At 40.9% G+C, this 20192-nt stretch overlaps 4 protein-coding genes and 2 pseudogenes across 6 annotated transcripts in view; all 6 read left to right on the top strand.

The window, feature by feature from the left end:
* LOC311065419 (protocadherin gamma-C5-like) overlaps positions 1-20192 on the top strand; it is a gene marked incomplete at its 5' end in the record, with an annotated part of 366358 nt that overhangs the window by 170587 nt on the left and 175579 nt on the right. The gene's annotated exons all lie outside the window — the stretch shown is intronic.
* On the top strand, positions 1160-3324 carry LOC311033404 (protocadherin gamma-A6-like; annotated as a pseudogene). The gene is made up of 2 exons: positions 1160-1399; positions 2270-3324. The product of its transcript is annotated as a protocadherin gamma-A6-like (transcript).
* Positions 5377-10946, top strand: LOC311033403 (protocadherin beta-16-like; the record flags this gene model as incomplete). The annotated part of the gene is made up of 2 exons (XM_084040912.1): positions 5377-7806; positions 10908-10946. The coding sequence occupies 2 exons, from the start codon at positions 5377-5379 to the stop codon at positions 10944-10946; spliced, it is 2469 nt and encodes an 822-aa protein (XP_083897038.1).
* LOC311033402 (protocadherin gamma-A8-like) lies at positions 11684-13564 on the top strand (the record flags this gene model as incomplete). The annotated part of the gene is made up of 1 exon (XM_084040911.1): positions 11684-13564. One exon carries the CDS (start codon positions 11684-11686, stop codon positions 13562-13564), a length of 1881 nt encoding a protein of 626 aa, XP_083897037.1.
* LOC311033400 (protocadherin gamma-A10-like) overlaps positions 15344-20192 on the top strand; it is a gene marked incomplete at both ends in the record, with an annotated part of 7848 nt that continues 2999 nt past the window's right edge. Inside the window, 2 exons of the mRNA XM_084040910.1 lie at positions 15344-16124; positions 19915-20192. The exon at positions 19915-20192 is cut by the window's right edge and continues 1296 nt beyond it. Of these exons, the coding sequence (XP_083897036.1) occupies positions 15344-16124; positions 19915-20192 (1059 nt within the window). The remainder of the gene's footprint in view (positions 16125-19914) is intronic.
* LOC311033401 (protocadherin gamma-A2-like) lies at positions 16316-17541 on the top strand (annotated as a pseudogene). The gene is made up of 2 exons: positions 16316-16411; positions 16592-17541. The product of its transcript is annotated as a protocadherin gamma-A2-like (transcript).

Here is a 20192-nt window from a genome sequence, read left to right as displayed (position 1 = left end):
TTTTGAGCTTTCAGCACCATGGACAGCGTCTATAAATATGGCCTATTTTTGTGACTACTGTCGTCTAAAACGTCCTTATGTCAATCGTTTAAACCCTCTGGTGCTGGCATTTTATTTTGACATAGAGCTACATACAGCATCTTTTCGGCACCATGGACAGCCGCCTTTATAGTATTTGAGAGAGATCTGTGAGAATGTGGGAGTGAGAGTATGTTGATTACTTGAATATAAGCTCCAACACAACACTAGTGTAAGGTGTGAATTAGCATGCAATTGTTGCACGTCTTTGTATTTAATTTATCTTTATATATTTGTATCTTCTTCTAAATGACGAAATCAGATATTTAAAAAGTGCCAATTATACATTTAAAAAAGGCAGCTTGTTCTAATGAAATGCAATAATGTACCACTATTTATTTTATTCTATATTTTACTTATTGGGCCTTTCTGTTATGGTTGATTGTCAGTTTCAATTGGAGCATTTCAGCACAATGGACGGAGCTGTGTGTTATAGAGCAATCTGTCATCCTATTCGTGTCATCCTATACTTTTATCAGTCGGTTGATGTGTTCATGGACACTTTGCTTAAACTCGTAGTCTAATATTACATGAAGTGCATTTTTGCCATTTGTATTTCCCCCCTACAACTAATTTAGTGGCTACATTTAATGTTGCTGAGAACAATATAGGAACACTTGCATTGTATGTGATATATCTGATTTGAATGATAGTTATCTTGTATAACTACTTGGTGTTCACTGTTTGGACTCTAAGGGACGCTATTGTTCAGTGGAACACTTCTGTGTAGTATTGCCAGTCATTCAGTGTCCCACCCCCTTAGTAGAGTGTTTTGCTATAGGGCGGAGAGCTTTAGTCAGTTGGGTGGCGAATAAGACTTCAATCTTAAATTTGGTGAAGGAAATATACATTTAATTAAAACTCCATCTGGATTACGAATTAACAAACATTTTCTCTTCTAATGACCATTGAAGACAGTTTTTTCTTCTCTTCCATAATGGCACCTCAAAGATATATCTTCCCCATATCCGTGAGAGGTCTATTGCGTTGTGGACTGCGACGTCAAATTGGACTGTTTATTTTTTCCCTATACATACTTAATATGGTAGGTGGGCAAATCAGGTATTCTATTCCCGAAGAGATGAAGAAGGGGTCTCTAATTGGTAATGTAGCACAAGACCTAGGGTTGGATCTGAAACGGCTTCGTTCTGGTCGGGGTCGTATCGTCACCGGAGAAAGCGTTCAGCACATAGAGCTGAATACAGACAAAGGGATTCTAGTCGTGAATGAGAGAATAGACCGAGAGCAGCTTTGTGGCGACGTCACTCCATGTAGCTTCAGCTTCGAAATGATTCTAGAAAGTCCGATGGAATTACACCGAGTGACTGTTGAAATACTGGATATAAATGACAACGCACCTGTCTTTTCTAATCAAGATGTTCGATTTGAAATAAGTGAATCAGCCACAGTTGGAGTACAATTTCCACTTGAGAGTGCCGAGGATCTTGACGTGGGGCAGAACACGTTGCAAAATTATATTTTGACACCCAATGATTATTTTATTTTAAAACAACATGCAAATCCCGACGGCAGTAAATATGCTGAAATGATACTTCAGAAGCCATTAGACAGAGAGGAACAACCCAGCCTTTTTCTGAAACTGATAGCAGTGGATGGAGGTACTCCACAGAGATCTGGTACAGTAAATATAGACATCACAGTGTTAGATGTGAATGATAATGTTCCTGTTTTTAACCAGTCAGTATACAGGGCTTTTGTGAGGGAAAATGCGCCAAAGGGCACTTACATCACAACAGTCAATGCTACAGACGCGGACAGTGGTTCAAATGGACACATTATATTTAGTTTCTCTAAAATGAAAGGGAGCATAGCTGATATTTTTGCTATAGATGAAAACACAGGTAGAATATCTGTGTCAGGTCAGATAGATTATGAAAAAGATAAGAAATATGAAGTTAGAGTAGAAGCCAAAGATAGAGGAGGTTTAACGGGGACCAGTAAAGTTATAATCGAGGTGTCTGATGTTAATGATAACGCCCCATTTATCAATATCATGTCTTTCTCGAGCCCCATATCTGAAGATTCGCCTCCTGGCACTACAATTGCAATTATAAATGTCAAAGATGCAGATTCCGAAAATAATGGGAAGATAGTGTGTTCTGTAGATGCTAAGCTTCCATTTAAAATCCAGTCATCTTTAACAGGCTATTATAATTTGATATCTGATCAGCATTTTGATAGAGAGATAACTCCAGAATACAACATAACCATAATAGCATCCGATTCGGGGTCTCCCCCTCTCTCCAGCACCACAATATTAAACCTTAAAATATCTGACGTTAATGATAATGCCCCATTGTTTGAAGAAGCCGCATATTCTGCCTGCGCCATAGAGAACAATTCCCCTGGAATGTCCATATTTACTGTTCGTGCGCTGGATACTGACTGGAATCAAAACGCTAAAATATCTTATATGGTTGATGAAACACAGGTCAGTGGTAATCCAATCTCTAGTTATGTATCTATAAACTCTGAAACTGGAGTTATACATGCAGTGCGTTCTTTTGATTATGAACAAATGAAAGCACTTAATTTAGTTGTCAAAGCACAGGACGGCGGATCACCTCCTCTCAGTAGTAATGTGACTGTAACAATACTGATCCAGGACCAGAATGACAACGCTCCTCAGATTCTCTACCCAGTCCAGAGTGGTGGCTCTCTGGTGGCTGAAATGGTACCTCGTTCAGCAGATGTTGGCTATCTGGTCACTAAAGTGGTGGCTGTTGATATGGACTCAGGACAGAATGCCTGGCTCTCATATAAACTACAAAAACTCACAGACAGGGTGCTGTTTGAAGTTGGATTACAGAATGGAGAAATCAGAACAATCCGCCAAGTTACTGATAAAGATGTCGTGAAACAAAGACTGACTGTTGTAGTGGAGGACAACGGACAGCCCTCTCGTTCAGCTACAGTCAATGTTAATGTGGCAGTGGCTGACAGCTTCCCTGAAGTTCTTTCAGAGTTCACTGACTTTACACGTGACAAGGAGTACAATAACAACCTGACATTTTACTTAGTCTTGGCTTTGGCTGTTGTTTCCTTTCTCTTCATCACGTGTTTAGTTGTTATTACATCAGTGAAAATATACAGATGGAGACAGTCTCGCATCTTTTGTCATTCCGATCTCCCCGTGATTCCATATTATCCACCACGTTACTCAGACACTTTGGGGACAGGGACTCTCCCTCATGTGTACAATTACGAGGTGTGCAGGACGACTGACTCCAGAAAGAGTGACTGTAAGTTTGGCAGAGCTGGTAGTCAGAACATACTGATAATGGACCCCGGTTCTACAGGGACGATGCAACGAATACAGAGTGAAAAGAGCATCCTGGATGAACCAGACTCTCCTCTAGGGGTGAGTCAAATAACTCAGTCTGGAGTATACCTAGAACAATCGCTTTTTAGAAATCAATTTCGTAGCTATTGGCTGTTTTTGAGATTTTCAGCACCATGGCCAGCGTCAATCGCTATACTATGGCCTATTGTTGTGGCTACATTCGTCTAAAACTTCCCTATGTCTGTCAATCGTTTAAACTCTTTGGGGTTTGGCATTTTATGTTAAAGTACAAAATGACTATCCTTTTTGTCCGGGCTGACTTGGCCGACTTTAAGGGATATGAATGATACACTTCAGCACAGGTTTTACCCTGATGACTATATTGCCCTACAAAGCCAAAGTGCAGTAATTACGCAAATAATTTGACGATAAAAGGGTTTTAAATTGTGGTTATCGGCATATAGACCAATTATTTGTTTACCAACATTGAGACTGGACGCACAGGTGATTGTTTCACGCAATCAATTCTCAACCTGTTTCGGGGTGCGCTGGTTTCAGCACACCCCAACCCCCTCTTGTGTGTTGGCTAGTGAGGCGCGTCCTAGCGAGACCTGATAGAATGGGTTTCATTGCGCGCATACTGGTTGCACGCATAGTACTGGTTCTTATCAGTGTGACGTCGTCTGTTAAGGGGTCTATAAGTGACATTGCACTAATTGTATATATGTTCTTCAGGTAATTGTTTTTATCCCCAACATTACAAAGGCCATATATTTGACCTTTGGGATACACAAATAAGTCGGTGTGTCTAAAAACGTAGTTACTGAACTTTGCCTTTGTAGGGTTGTATAGCACACTATAAACTAGACATTTGCTGAATGCCTTGTAATGTGTTCTTCCTTATAGCGTTGCCTACTTTGAATGTAGTAGAGACAGACATTGATATACTGAATGTGGGTCATGAAATAGTTACATTTTGGTATGTTGGATACAACATACCACAGTCAATGTTAACGTGGCGGTGGCTGACAGCTTTCCTGAAGTTCTCTCGGAGTTCACTGACTTCACACACGAAAAGGAGTACAATGACAACCTGGCCTTTTTCTTAGTCTTGGCTTTGGCTGTAGTTTCCTTTTCGTTCGTCACGTGTTTAGTCGTTATTATATCAGACTCAGACACATTGGGAACAGGGACTCTCCCTCATGTGTACAATTACGAGGTGTGCAGGACAACTGATTCCAGAAAGAGTGACATCAAATGTATGCAGCCTCTTTATCGAAGTTTGGTGAGCATTGATAGAGCAGTGGATAACTATACAGAGGGAGAAGCAATCATTCTAGGCCTAAGTATATTCGGAGTCACACTGAATAATGTTATACCATTGTCTACAACTGTCTTTAATATTGTTCTGAGGGGCACGTGATTAAAAATGGGTTTACTGTGGTCTTGGCCTCAAAAGATTGATATTACTCTGTCACTTATGCTGGATGCATGCTTAATTAGCGTGGCGAGAGTTGCGAGACTGGGCGACTGTTTTTTTTTTTTTTGCCTACGTTGCATTGTGAAATGTGTTTGATTCAAATGGTAGATTGGGTGGATACAGGTACTGTTATTGGTTGGTGTCTAAAATGTGCATAATTTTGATTTGATTGTTTGAGTGACAATTGTTTGCCTGCTAATTGGCAGTGATTATTCACTTACATAAATGAACACGCACCACCCAATGCGATTCCTGTGATTGGACTCCGAGTGCCGCTGTTGATACATAATTGAAGCTGATGCTCTGAGGTGGTGCAGTGGCCCTTCCTATAATTCTCACTCTCCGTCTCTCACTTTATTGTGCATGCTCGGGCAAGGTTCAAAGCGCACTTTTGGATTATTTTTACATTCATCGTCTCTGTACATATTCTAGTTCTGGATTGTATGAAGATTATTATTCGTATAAGGAATATACATTTTACCAACATACTAAACATTTTTTATCATCAAGTGTGATGGGTTTTATCTGGACAACAAGATACAGTGGTGAATGGCATGTATCTCTACCGCTTTTTCTCCTTTTTCTTAACGCCCTCTATTCCGTGACAGGGCAGGCTCGATATTCTATACCAGAGGAGCAAGCTGAGGGATCGCTGGTTGGAAATATTGGTAGAGATTTGGGCCTGGATGTGGAAAGGCTCATGAAGGGTAAAGCTCGTATTATAACAAAAGGAAGTCGGCAGTATGTCGAACTAAACCGAGACAAAGGCACCCTCGTTATTAAAGAGCGAATCGACCGAGAAGAGCTTTGTGGACAGACAACGCCATGTAGCTTCAGTTTTGAGCTTATCATCGAAAATCCCATTCAGCTATATCGTGTTACAGTGGAAGTCATAGATATAAACGATAACAGTCCAGCATTCCCTAAAGACGAAATCAATTTGAAAATTGTTGAGAGCGCTGCATTGGGTACGCGCTTCTCTCTGGAGAGTGCAGATGACCCAGACGTTGGCTTAAACGATATTCAACAATACGCACTTAAACCGTCAGATCATTTTAAATTGGAAATGCACAGTCAGCCTGATGGAGGTAAATTCATCGCGATGGTTTTGCAAAAGCCTTTGGACAGAGAGAATGAGGAGACCCATTCACTCGTGCTGGTAGCTTCAGACGGTGGTGAGCCACGTAGATCAGGAACGGTTCGCATACACATAACTGTGCTCGATGCTAACGATAACGTGCCCGTGTGTGGCCAGTCTGTTTATAAAGCAGATGTAAAGGAGAATTCTCCGGAAGGAACAGTAATTACTACTGTTAGTGCAAATGATGCCGATAAGGGACTCAATGGTGAGATACATTTCTCCATCGCCCATGTTGCCAGAGAGGCAAAGGAGCTTTTTGAACTAAATGAAAATACTGGACAGATTAAAGTATCAGGCAAAATTGATTTTGAAAAGTCAAAGATTTATCAATTAAATGTCCAAGCAAGCGACCATGGGGGGTATACTGACACGTGCAAAGTTATCATTCAAATCCTTGACGAGAATGATAACATCCCTACTATACAGCTAATGTCATTTTCCAATTCTATATCTGAGGATTCTCCTCCTGGCACAACTGTAGCTGTTGTTAATGTCGATGACGCAGACTCAGACTCAGACAGTAACAGTGCTGTTAAGTGTTCTATCAATTCTGATGTCCCTTTCAAAATTGAAACATCCTTAACTGGTTATTATACAATAGTAACTGATAATGTCTTAGACAGAGAAAGTATTCCTGAATATAATATCACCATAACTGTATCTGACAATGGCTCACCACCACTCTCTAGTAGTAAAAATATCACAGTCAAAGTGTCTGACGTAAATGACAGCCCACCCACTTTTGATGAATCTGAATATAGTAGAATTATCCCAGAGAACAACTCTCCTGGTTACTCCATATTTGCTGTAAGGGCGAGTGACGCAGACTGGGGCCAAAACGCACGTATTTCTTACTTTCTGGAAGAAAGGGAGCTTAGTGGAGTATCTGTCTCCTCATTTGTGTCAGTTAATTCAGACACTGGCGTAATTCATGCAGTAAGATCTTTGGATTACGAACAAATCAAGTGGTTTGAGTTTAACATTACTGCGCGTGATGGAGGATCCCCTCCACTCAGTTCAGTTGCTACTGTTAAAATATTAGTTCGAGACGAGAATGACAACGCTCCTCAGGTTCTGTACCCGGTACACACCGGAGGCTCCCTGGTGGCTGAAATGGTGCCTCGTTCAGCAGATGTGGGCTACCTGGTCACTAAAGTGGTGGCTGTTGATGGGGACTCTGGACAGAACTCCTGGCTCTCCTATAAACTGCAGAAAACCACAGACAGGGCTCTGTTTGAAGTGGGATTACAGAATGGAGAAATAAGAACAATCCGTCAAGTCACTGATAAAGATGCTGTGAAACAAAGACTGACTGTTATAGTGGAGGACAACGGAAAGCCCTCTCGTTCAGCTATTGTAAATGTCAACGTGGCGGTGGCTGACAGCTTCCCTGAAGTTCTGTCAGAGTTCACTGACTTTACACACGACAAGGAGTACAATGACAACCTGACTTTTTACTTAGTCTTGGCTTTGGCTGTAGTTTCCTTTCTCTTTATTACGTCTTTAGTTGTTATTATATCTGTGAAAATATACAGATGGAGACAGTCTCGTATCCTCTATCATTCCAGTCTCCCAGTGATTCCATATTATCCACCACGTTACTCAGACACTTTGGGGACAGGGACTCTCCCTCACGTGTACAATTATGAGGTGTGCAGGACAACTGACTCCAGAAAGAGTGACTGTAAATTTGGTAGAGCTGGTAGTCAGAACATATTGATAATGGACCCCAGTTCTACAGGGACAATGCAGCGGATACAGAGTGAAAAAAGTATCCTGGATGAACCAGACTCTCCTTTAGAGGTGAGTGAAAGAACTCAGCCTGATGTATGTATAGATCAACAGGGATTCGTTTTGTCTTTCAATGTAGCTTTATTGTCTCCGCCAGTACGATAGGCATGGCGAGAGAGTATGTTTTACCCTCCGTCCGTCCGTCCGTCCGTCCGTCCGTCCTTCTGTCTGCGACCAGCTAATCTCCGCCACCGTTGGCCCGATCGCTGTGAAACTGCACACACACACTCCCTGGATGCCACAGCAGAACCTCTGCCCCACATTTTTCAGATCAGCTAGTCATAGCGCCACCATGAGGCCGACTTTTGCAAAACACATTTTTTAATTTTACTCCTACAGATTTTCTCCAAATAACACACAAATCGGTACACAGTATCTCTATAGCCATGTGATCAACACGGATCTGTCCGATTTTCCATATTCAATCCTGATTGGCTAAGATTGGCTTCCAAAGTTAGCAGGATTGGTTCATTTTGAACAAAATGCCTCAAATCATGAACGCAACATGCACTTTCCGTGCAATTTTCCACGTACATTCCCACTTTGCCCAGGAAGAATTGTCACATGAAAACTTTCAAATCAGCCTCATGGTGGCGCTATAACAGGCCGATTCACGTTTTTAGCTATAACTGCACCGATCTGCGTGCAACTTTGCATGCACACTCCTTAGAGGCCAAGGAAAAGCCTTTGCCGTGCATTTTTTACATATGCCTTTTAGAGCGCCACCAGGAGGCTGAGATTTAAAAAACATTTTTTTTTCCCTTACTCCTTCAGATTCTGTACAAAAATCACGCACATCGGTACACAGTCTCTATATAGTCATGTGATCAAGATGGATGTGTCCGATACTTCATATTCTATCCTACTTGGCTAACATTGGCTTCTAAAGTTTGCAGGATAGGTCCGTTTTTAACAAAATTCCTCAAATCATGAACGCAGTGTGCAATTTCTGTGAAATTTTGCACACACATTCCCACTAGGCCGAGGAAGAAATGCCACCCTTTTCACATTGGCCTGTTATAGCGCCACCAGCTGGTCTAATTTAGCAAACCACATTTTTGGAACAAAATGCCTCAAATCATGAATGCAGTGTCCGATTGCCGTGCAAGGCCTAAGAAGAAATGGCACCATTTTCACATTGGCCTATTATAGCGCCACCAGGAGGCCATAATAACCTAGCTGACCTGGCGGAGACCTGTGCTCCGAGGAGCACTTTTTCTAGTTGTAAGCCTATTTTCAATGGTGATATTATGTTCATAGCTATTGCACAGTTTTAGCTTTTCAGCACCATGGACAGCGCTATACTATATGGCCTATGTTTTTGATTAATGTCATCTAAAACTTACGTATGTCAATCGTTTAATGGGTCTTCAACAGGGGGTCCCGGACCCATAGGGGGTCCTCCAAGTTACTGCAAGGGGGCTGCTAAATCAACCAAATGAACCAATTCTGAGGGGAACATTTCCCCCTCAAAAAAGTAAATGCGCGTTGTGAGCTTAGATTGGCTATTTTAGGCCATCAGGTTAGGTGTGGAGGGAAAAAAGAACAGACCATAAGTACAGAGCCAAAGTTCAAGTTTATCTTGAGGGGTTAAGAGGTTAAATGTCTGAAAATACGCATTCGTTAACATTAATCAGACATCTTAATAGAAAAGATAATGTGTAAACAAACAAACATTAACACAACATTGATGATAGTTCTGTCAAACAAGTCTATGAAGCTATCTCTGAAATCTATGAAAAAGTATAATCTGCAACACAATTTTATACAATATGTAGTGGGGGTTCCTGCTTAATCTCTCTCTCAACTAAGGGGTCCTTGGCCTGGAAAACGTTTAAGACCCCTGGTTTAAACCCTCTGGCGTCTGGCATTTTCTTTAGAAATACATAATGACTAAACATTTTTGTCAGGGACGACTTTAAAGGGTAAGACCACTTTGGTAGAGGTTTGGGTTGTGTGGTTACCTTGCCATGATGTAACTCCAAAGGTGGGCAAGAAATAAAAAAAAATTGCTCCATTGATTAGAAATTGATAATTCAAAATATGCTCCTCATTGACTTACATTGTACGGTAAAACTGCTCTCAAAGTCATTCTTTTAGCACAGAAACGAACGCAAACAAATTTGATTCAGACAATATAGAACATCACCAAACCCAGTACTGTTTTTTTTTTTTTATAAAAATGTCAACTTCCTGTTGATTTTGCCATTTTTAACAAGTAGAAAACCCGGACTGGATCGGCGGATCCGGATCCAGATCTTCAAATAGCAAAATCAACAGGAAGTTGAAATTTTAATTAAAAAAACAAACAGTACTGGGTTTGGTGATGCTCTATATTGTCTGAATCAGTTATGTTTGGGTTCATTTATGTGCTAAAAGAGTGACTTTGAGAGCTGTTTTACGTTACAATGTAAGTCAATGAGGAGCATATTTTGAATTATCAATTTCTAATCGATAGAGCAATTATTTTTGATTTCTTGCCCACCTTTGGAGTTACATCATGTCAAGGTAACTACACAACCCAAACCTCTACCAAAGTGGTCTTACCCTTTAAGGGATGTTAATTAATACACTTCAGCACAGGTTTTACTCTGATACTATAGCTATTTGCTGAATGCCTTCTATTGTTTTATTTCTTAATGTGTTGGCTTTGAATGTAATATGATAACTGATAACCTGAATGTGGTTCATCAAATCGTTTAAATCAATTGGGTATGTTGGATAAAAAGAAAAGAAAATAATATGTCATCTTTTCATCTTTTTAATATGCAAGCAGCTCGATAAAATATTTTTGCCGTCCTCTTACACAAGCAGATGTAGGCTACTTCTGTTATGGTGACAGTTCCCTTCACTAGTGCATCGATTTATATCAAATGCTTTGCTTTTAATTGCCTTACCGTATGAGGTTCTTTTCAAATACCAAGCTGCTACTTTGTCACTGGATGTAATTCACAGAGCCAATGATACATATTAATCAGTTAACTACCTTTTTTATATAACCCCAGTCCACATGACGTTCATGCTGTTGGACTCTAAGGGACGCTGTTGGTCAATCAAATAATGTATCAGCATTATTTATCAAAATCTCCTCCCATATTGTTTTCTTCCAATAGACACAAGCAGAGGCTCAGGCTGAGCATTACATGGGGTGAGGCTCTAAGGAAACCTACTTGGACAGATTATCATTTCGTTGTTCTTTAAATACAATACGAAGAATTATGTTTGAATTATTTGTTTACTGGTAGAAATGCTACATTTGTTTAATTAAGTTTCTCATTCAGATTCATATTTTGCTCTTCTATTCTACATCATGGCGTTTGGAATGTATCGCTTTGGTTATGGACGGAAATGGACACTGTTGTTTTTTCTGCTTCATCTCAATCATGTGGTCAGTGGTCAAATACGGTATTCTATTCCAGAGGAGATGAAGAAAGGCTCTCTAATCGGTAACGTTGCACAGGACCTGGGTTTGGATCTGAAAAGGCTCCGTTCTGGCCGGGCCCGTATCGTCACCGGAGAAAGCATTCAGCACACTGAGTTGAAGACAGACAAAGGGATTCTAGTCGTGAATGAAATAATAGATCGAGAACAGCTTTGTGGCGACGTCACTCCATGTAGCTTTAGCTTCGAAATCATTTTAGAAAACCCAATGGAACTGCATCACGTTACAGTCGAAATTTTAGACGTAAACGACCATTCACCCAAATTCAAGAAAAATAGTATACATTTTGAAATTAGCGAATCAGCTAGTAATGGAGCCCGGTTTTCGTTGGCGAGTGCAGAGGACCCAGATGTAGGTGTCAATGGACTACAGCAATATGTCTTAACCCCAAATGATAATTTCGTTTTGAAGCAACGTTCTGGTGCGGATGGAAAGAAATATGCTGAAATGGTGCTTCAGAAACCTCTAGACAGAGAGGAGCATCCACGAATGTCTTTAAAGTTGATAGCAGTGGACGGTGGAAATCCGCAGAGATCTGGTACAGTCAATATAAATATCACTGTGTTAGATGTGAACGATAATGCACCTGTATTCAATCAATCAATCTACAAAGCGACGGTGATGGAAAATGCCCCAAAAGGCACATATGTTACCACTGTTAACGCCAGCGATGCCGATTTCGGCACAAATAGTTTGATAACTTACTATTTTTCAGATCTTAATGGTGGCCTGACTGATATATTGTCAGTTAATGAAAACACAGGTGTGATTTTAGTGACCGGCGTGATTGACTATGAGAAAGACAAGAAATATGAATTGAGAATAGAAGCAAAAGATCAAGGAGGTTTAACAGACTCCAGTACAATTATAATTGATGTTATTGATGTAAACGATAATGCACCTATCATCAATGTTATGTCATTCACAAGCCCCGTCTCTGAGGACTCAGCCCTTGGCACAACTATTGGTATTATTAATGTCAAGGACTTAGATTCAGGTGAAAACGGGCAGGTGAGCTGTATTATAAACCAAAATTCCCCCTTCAAGATTAAATCCAATTTAAGAAATTACTATACATTGGTGACTGATGCTGTATTAGATAGGGAAACAGTTTCTGACTATAACATCACTGTAGTTGCAACTGACAAAGGTTTACCCCCCCTTACAAGTATGAGAACCTTTCATCTCAAGATCTCTGACGTTAATGATAATGTTCCAGTATTTGAAAAGAGCGTTTACAGTGCGTTTATTGGAGAGAATAACTCTCCAGGTGCAAATGTACTCACAGTTAAGGCTAAAGACCCAGATGAGACCCAGAATGCCCGCATATCTTATATCCTTGAGGAGTATAATATTGGTGGATCTCCAGTGTCTGCATATGTGTCTGTTAATGCTGAGACCGGAGTGATACATGCAGGACGCTCCTTTGATTACGAACAGATCAAACAGCTGTCATTTGTTGTCAAAGCGCAAGATGGAGGCTCTCCTCCACTCTGCAGTAATGTTACTGTGAACATACTGATCCAAGACCAGAATGACAACGCTCCGCAGGTTCTGTATCCAGTCCAAACTGGAGGCTCTCTGGTGGCTGAAATGGTGCCTCGATCAGCAGATGTGGGCTATCTGGTCACTAAAGTGGTGGCTGTTGATGTGGACTCTGGGCAGAATGCCTGGCTCTCATATAAACTGCAGAAAGCTACAGACAGGGCGCTGTTTGAAGTGGGTTTACAGAATGGAGAAATAAGAACAATCCGTCAAGTCACTGATAAAGACGTTGTGAAACAAAGACTGACTGTTGTAGTGGAGGACAACGGACAGCACTCTCGTTCAGTTACAGTCATTGTCAACGTGGTGGTGGCTGACAGCTTCCCTGAAGTTCTCTCAGAGTTCACTGACTTTACACATGACAAGGAGTACAATGACGACCTGACTTTTTACTTGGTCTTGGCTTTGGCTGTAGTTTCCTTTTTGTTTATCACGTGTGTCGCTGTTATTATATCAGTGAAGATATACAGATGGAGACAGTCTCGCATCTTGTGTCATTCCAATCTCCCCGTGATTCCATATTATCCACCACGTTACTCAGACACTTTGGGGACAGGGACTCTCCCTCATGTGTACAATTACGAGGTGTGCAGGACGACTGACTCCAGAAAGAGTGACTGTAAGTTCGGCAGAGCTGGTAGTCAGAACATATTGATAATGGACCCCAGTTCTACAGGGACGATGCAACTACATTGTGAAAAGAGTATCCTTGATGCACCAGATTCTCCTATTGAGGTTAGTTCGCTCTGTTTTTTCAGTTCATGTTATATCCATGGTTGGTAACACCAGAGCATGTGAGCGGAGCGGAGCGGGTGAAAATGCCGCTCCGCGCTCCAGGTGGCTGAAATGCCGCTCGCTATTCGCTCATGTTAAACCCCCCCGCGCTCCGCTCCCCGTCGCTCCTCGCTCACGTTGATTTGCGCAAATCTCGCTCCACGCTCCGCTCAAACCGGGTCGCTCAACAGTAAAAAAAAGAAAAGAAAAAGAAAGTAGAAATTCTAATGACATCTCGGTGTGCTGTGCACTGCGGATGTCTGTGTGTCTCTGAGTCCGTGCGACCGGGCATGCTCAAACATTCGGTGCGCGGCCCCCGCGAGGGCGGCCTGGAGCGGGAGGCGGTCCTCGCTCTGAGTAGCGCTCCAACCTTTTTATAACCAGCTCCGCGCTCACGTCAAAATCGGCTCCGCTCACATGCTCTGGGTAACACAAATGACTATCTCTTAACTAGTAAATAGACTATTCACAAACTGTTAGTTAATGAGGTATTAATGACCTGTTAAATAGTTTTTTTAATAATTGGTTAAGGATTTATAACTATGCCTTATAAATAGCTAAAAGATCACTCACAAACTTGTAGTTAATGAGTTATAAATGACTTGTTAAATGTATGTTAATTGTTATAAATATGGTTGAATACGTTTCATTTATAACTCATAAAAACGCGTTTTGAGTCATCTATTAGCTATATAAGGCATAGTTATAATTCCAATAATAACCCATTAGTCAGTTAATAACTCATTAACTAACATGTTGTGAAATATCTATTAAACTAGTTATAACAGTTATCTGTTAATCAAAAGTGTTAGCTAATGGTCTCATAGAGACAGGGCCGTGTTTCAGCACCATGGACAGTGATGGTCGTCACCATCGTCTGCTTCCTTTGCCTGGTACCTGAGAAAGCTCCATCACCACACTGAGGCGTGGATTAACTGATAGACAATGATTCCTGTGTTGGCTGTGTATTTTTATTTATTTAACTTTATTGCTTCTTCTGAATTCGGTAAAACATTACGTGCCTTTTTTCCCTTCCCTTTTTTCCCTTTTTAAAAAAGTCAACCGTTACTTTACTTGTTACAAGTGAAATTCTAGCCTATACCACTAATTTTGAGCATTGGACACTGTCAGGCTGTATTTGAGATACCATATACGTGTCATCGTATCTCTTCAGCACCATGGACAGCGATTTGGTTTTCCACATCTACCACGTTTGCCTGTTACTTGAATGTGTATGCTGGTGAGGTGTGAATGTGTTACTCAGTGATTATCTATGTTGGATTTCTGTGTATTAAAACTAATAATAACGGATTCTTCCAAGTGATTCAATTATAAAAAATATATTCTATATTTTAGATCTTTTTAAAAGGCAACCGTTAGTAAAGCCCATATTTCAGTATACAAAGGCAATTCTTTACCAGACTCCAGAATTCATCATCTTATGTTCCATACTTGGACTCTAAGCGACGCTGTTGATCTGTTAAACAAATATCCTACTTTTTATAATCATCCCTCCCCTATCCTTTAGCTACCATTAGATAGGAGTGTCTCACTGCTTCATGTGAAGTGGGGCATGCAGTCTCCCATATGAATGGATGAGCAGGTTTATATCAAATAGGACTGGAATACATCGTGAGCTGTTACATAATTTTCTGTATTATGATATGTGCTGTGATTATCTTACTTGCTATGGCACTTCGAGGATATCTCCCCTCTGGTTACCGAAAATGGCGATTGCTTTGTGGATTACAATGGCCAAGTGCTACTCTTTTTGTCATGTGTTTTCATATGGTGGCTGGGCAGATTCGATATTCTATTCCAGAGGAGATGAAGAAAGGCTCTCTTATTGGAAACGTGGCACAGGACCTGGGTTTGGATCTGAAAAGGCTCCGTTCTGGCCGGGCCCGTATCGTCACTGGAGAAAGCGTTCAGTACACCGAGCTGAAGACAGACAAAGGGATTCTAGTCGTGAATGACAGAATAGACAGAGAGCAGCTTTGTGGTGACGTCACTCCGTGTAGCTTCAGTTTCGAAATTATTTTAGAGAACCCAATGGAACTTCACCATATCACAATTGAAGTATTAGATGTCAATGATCATCCTCCGGTGTTCAAGAACACAGATCTTCCTTTGGAAATAAGTGAGTCAGCAAACAGTGGTGCACGATTTATGATGGACAACGCAGATGATCCTGATGTTGGAGTCAACGGTTTGCAAAATTACATCTTAACCTCAAATGAAAATTTCGTTTTAAAACAACATGTCAATCCCGATGGGAGTAAATATATTGAAATGGTGTTACAGAAGTCATTAGATAGAGAAGAGCATCCCCGACTGTCTTTACAGTTGATAGCGGTAGACGGAGGTACTCCACAGAGATCTGGTACAGTAAATATCGACATCACTGTTTTAGATGCTAATGACAATGCTCCGGTTTTCAACCAGTCTGTGTATAGAGCTACAGTGATGGAAAACGCACCGAAGGGTACTAAAATTGTAACTGTTAATGCTACAGATGCAGATAGTGGATCATACGGATATATCACATATTCACTTGCAAACCTAAAGGGCAATGTGGCTGATTTGCTGTCTATAGATCCACGTTCCGGGTTATTATTGGTTTCAGGAGCAATAGATTTTGAAAAGGATAAAAAGTATGAACTCAGAATCGAAGCAAAAGACCAGGGTGGGTTAAAAGATTCTAGTAAGGTGATAATTGAGGTTATTGACGTGAATGATAATGCACCTGTCATAAACGTCATGTCATTCACTAGCCCTGTGTCTGAAGACTCTGCTCCTGGCACAACTGTTGGCATAATTAATGTTAAAGACCTAGATTCGGGTGATAATGGACAGGTGACTTGTACTGTAGACCGAAATTCACCATTTAAAATCAAATCGAATTTAAGAAATTACTATACGTTGGTGACGGATGCTGCATTAGATCGTGAAACCGTTTCTGACTATAACATCACTGTAGTTGCCACCGACTCAGGATCACCCCCTCTTTCAAGTCAAAGAACCTTTCATCTAAAGGTTTCTGACGTGAACGATAACGCCCCAGTTTTCAAAAAACTGGTTTACAATGCGTTTGTTGCTGAGAATAACGCACCAGGTGTATCTGTGCTCACTGTTAGAGCTAATGACATGGACGACAATCAAAATGCTCGTATTTCTTATATTCTTGAAGAATCTAATCGGTCCCCAGTAACTGGACATGTATCCGTTAATGCTGAGAGTGGAGTGATACATGCATTGCGCTCCTTTGACTACGAACAGATCAAACAGCTGTCATTCATTGTCAAAGCACAGGACGGAGGCTCACCTCCACTAAGTTGTAATGTGACTGTGAACATACTGATCCAGGATCAGAATGACAACGCTCCTCAGGTTCTGTACCCAGTCCAGGGTGGTGGTTCTCTGGTGGCTGAAATGGTGCCTCGTTCGGCAGATGTAGGCTATCTGGTCTCTAAAGTGGTGGCTGTTGATGTGGACTCTGGACAGAATGCCTGGCTCTCATATAAACTGCAGAAAGCCACAGACAGGGCACTGTTTGAAGTGGGTTTACAGAATGGAGAAATAAGAACCATCCGTCAAGTCACTGATAAAGATGCTGTGAAACAAAGACTGACTGTTATAGTGGAGGACAACGGAAAGCCCTCTCGTTCAGCTACAGTCAATGTTAACGTGGCGGTGGCTGACAGCTTCCCTGAAGTTCTCTCAGAGTTCACTGACTTTACACACGACAAGGAGTACAATGACAACCTGACTTTTTACTTAGTCTTGGCTTTGGCTGTAGTTTCGTTTCTTTTCATCACGTGTTTAGTTGTTATTATATCAGTGAAAATATACCGATGGAGACAGTCTCGCATCCTGTGTCATTCCAATCTCCCTGTGATTCCATATTATCCACCACGTTACTCGGACACTTTGGGGACAGGGACTCTCCCTCATGTGTACAATTACGAGGTGTGCAGGACGACTGACTCCAGAAAGAGTGACTGTAAGTTTGGCAGAGCTGGTAGTCAGAACATACTGATAATGGACCCCAGTTTCACAGGCACAATGCAGCGGATACAGAGTGAAAAAAGCATCCTGGATGAACCAGACTCTCCTCTAGAGGTGAGTCAAAGAACTCAGTCTGATATATATAAATATATAGATCAATAGGGATTTGTTTTGTCTTTTAAATATACATACTTGGAAGCCTTTTTCCCCCTGTGATATTATGTTCATTTCGTACCTGTTTCGTACTGTTTTTGAGCTTTTCAGCACCATGGACAGCGTTCTTCGCTATGGTCTATATCTCTTTGATTTCTGTCATCTAAAACTTACGTATATCAATCGTTTAATGGGTCTTCAACAGGGGTCCGGGACAGATGGAGACTAGGGGGTCCTCAGAGTTACTACAAGGGGGTCATCAAATCTTTGCTTATTAAGAACCTTGCTTTTTTTTAAATATATATATATATATATATATTTTTTTTTTTTTTTTTTTTTTTTCTTTTACATTAACCGCTTGAACCCTAGCGTCCCAATTCTGAGGGGAACATTTGCCAAATCCAATTAACTTTATTTGCATGGCACATTAAACGCAAGGTGACCAAAGCGCTCCAACGTCTTGTGAGCTTGTAGATCGGCTATTTTCGGCCAAAAGGCTTGGTGTAGAGAGAAAGTGGGCGGTGTGTGGTCATCACAACATGACTGACATGACTCACCTTAAAAAAAGGATAAATGACTTTTTTTAAAGTCCATACTGCTATTCATAGGGCTGCACATGTGTCATGTGTTTCGCTAGCCAATCACAGTCCTGAATTTGCAAAGTCAGCCAATCACATTACAGTTAGTGGTGATGACACTAGCTGTAATGTGATTGGCTGACTTTGCAAAAGTATCGATTTGCATTAACAATGGAAGGGTTAGGGGGTATACAAATCTTTTGGTCGGTGTCCAAAACTCACTTATAGGGGGCGACTACACCGCCCCAAAAAGAGCACAGCCAATGGTCAAGTTTACTAAGTATTGAGGGTTTAAGAAGTTAAATGTCTGAAATTACACATTAACATGGATCCAACATGTTAATAGAAAAGATAATGTGTAAATAAACAGGCAAACCTTAACACAGCACTGATCATAGTGCTGTCAAAACACTTTTGCTTTGTCACATGCATGAAATTCACAGAGCCAATAATAGATAGTAATCAGTTAACTACCTTTTTTATATAACTACCCCACTCCACATGACGTTCATGCTACTGGACTCTAAGGGACGCTGTTGGTCAATCAAATAATGTATCAGTATTATCATAATCTCCTCCCATAGTGTTTTCTTCCAATAGACACAAGCAGAGGCCCAGGCTGAGCATTACATGGGGTGAGGCTCGATGGAAACGTACTTGTGGTATAAATTCTACACGAAGAATTACATATTTTTTACTGGTAGAAATGCTACATTTGTCTAACTAAGTGTCTCATTCAGATTAGTTTGAATTTTGCTCTTTTATTCTATATCATGGCGTTTGGAATATATCGCTGTGGTTATGGACGGAGATGGATGTTGCTGTTTTTTCTGTTTCATCTCAATCATAATGTCAGTGGTCAAATACGGTATTCTATTCCAGAGGAGATGAAGAAAGGCTCTCTAATCGGTAACGTTGCACAGGACCTGGGTTTGGATCTGAAAAGGCTCCGTTCTGGCCGGGCCCGTATTGTCACTGGGGAAAGCGTTCAGTACACTGAGTTGAAGACAGACAAAGGGATTCTAGTCGTGAATGAGAGAATAGATCGGGAACAGCTTTGTGGCGACGTCACTCCGTGTAGCTTTAGCTTCGAGATCATTTTAGAAACCCCAATGGAACTGCATCACGTTATTGTCGAGATTTTAGACGTAAACGACCATTCACCCAAATTCACGAAAAATAACATTAATTTTGAAATTAGCGAAATAGCTAGTAATGGAGCCCGATTTTCGTTGGCGAGTGCAGAGGACCCAGATGTAGGTGTCAATGGACTTCAACAATATGTTTTAACCCCAAATGATAATTTCATTCTGAAGCAAAGTTCTGGTGCTGACGGAAAGAAATATGCTGAAATGGTGCTTCAAAAACCCCTAGACAGAGAGGAACATCCCCGAATGTTTTTAAAGTTGATAGCAGTGGACGGTGGAAATCCGCAGAGATCTGGTACAGTAAATATAAATATCACTGTGTTAGATGCGAACGATAATGCACCTGTATTCAACCAATCAGTCTACAAAACGACGGTGATGGAAAATGCACCAAGAGGCACATATGTTACTACTGTTAACGCCAGTGATGCCGACTTTGGCACAAATAGTTTGATAACTTATTATTTTTCAGATCGCAATGCTGATATATTGTCAGTTAATGAAAACACTGGTGTGATTTTAGTAACCGGCGTGATTGACTATGAGAAAGACAAGAAATATGAATTGAGAATAGAAGCAAAAGACCAAGGAGGTTTAACAGATTCCAGTAAAATTATAATTGACGTTATCGATGTAAACGATAATGCACCTATCATCAATGTTATGTCATTCACAACCCCCGTCTCTGAGGACTCAGCCCTTGGCACGACTATTGGCATTATTAATGTTAAGGACTTAGATTCAGGTGAA

This window comes from Gymnoscopelus microlampas (assembly GCF_963454915.1).
Source record: "Gymnoscopelus microlampas genome assembly, chromosome: 18".
NCBI lineage: Eukaryota > Metazoa > Chordata > Actinopteri > Myctophiformes > Myctophidae > Gymnoscopelus > Gymnoscopelus microlampas.
This window is presented reverse-complemented; position numbering and strand designations above follow the sequence as displayed.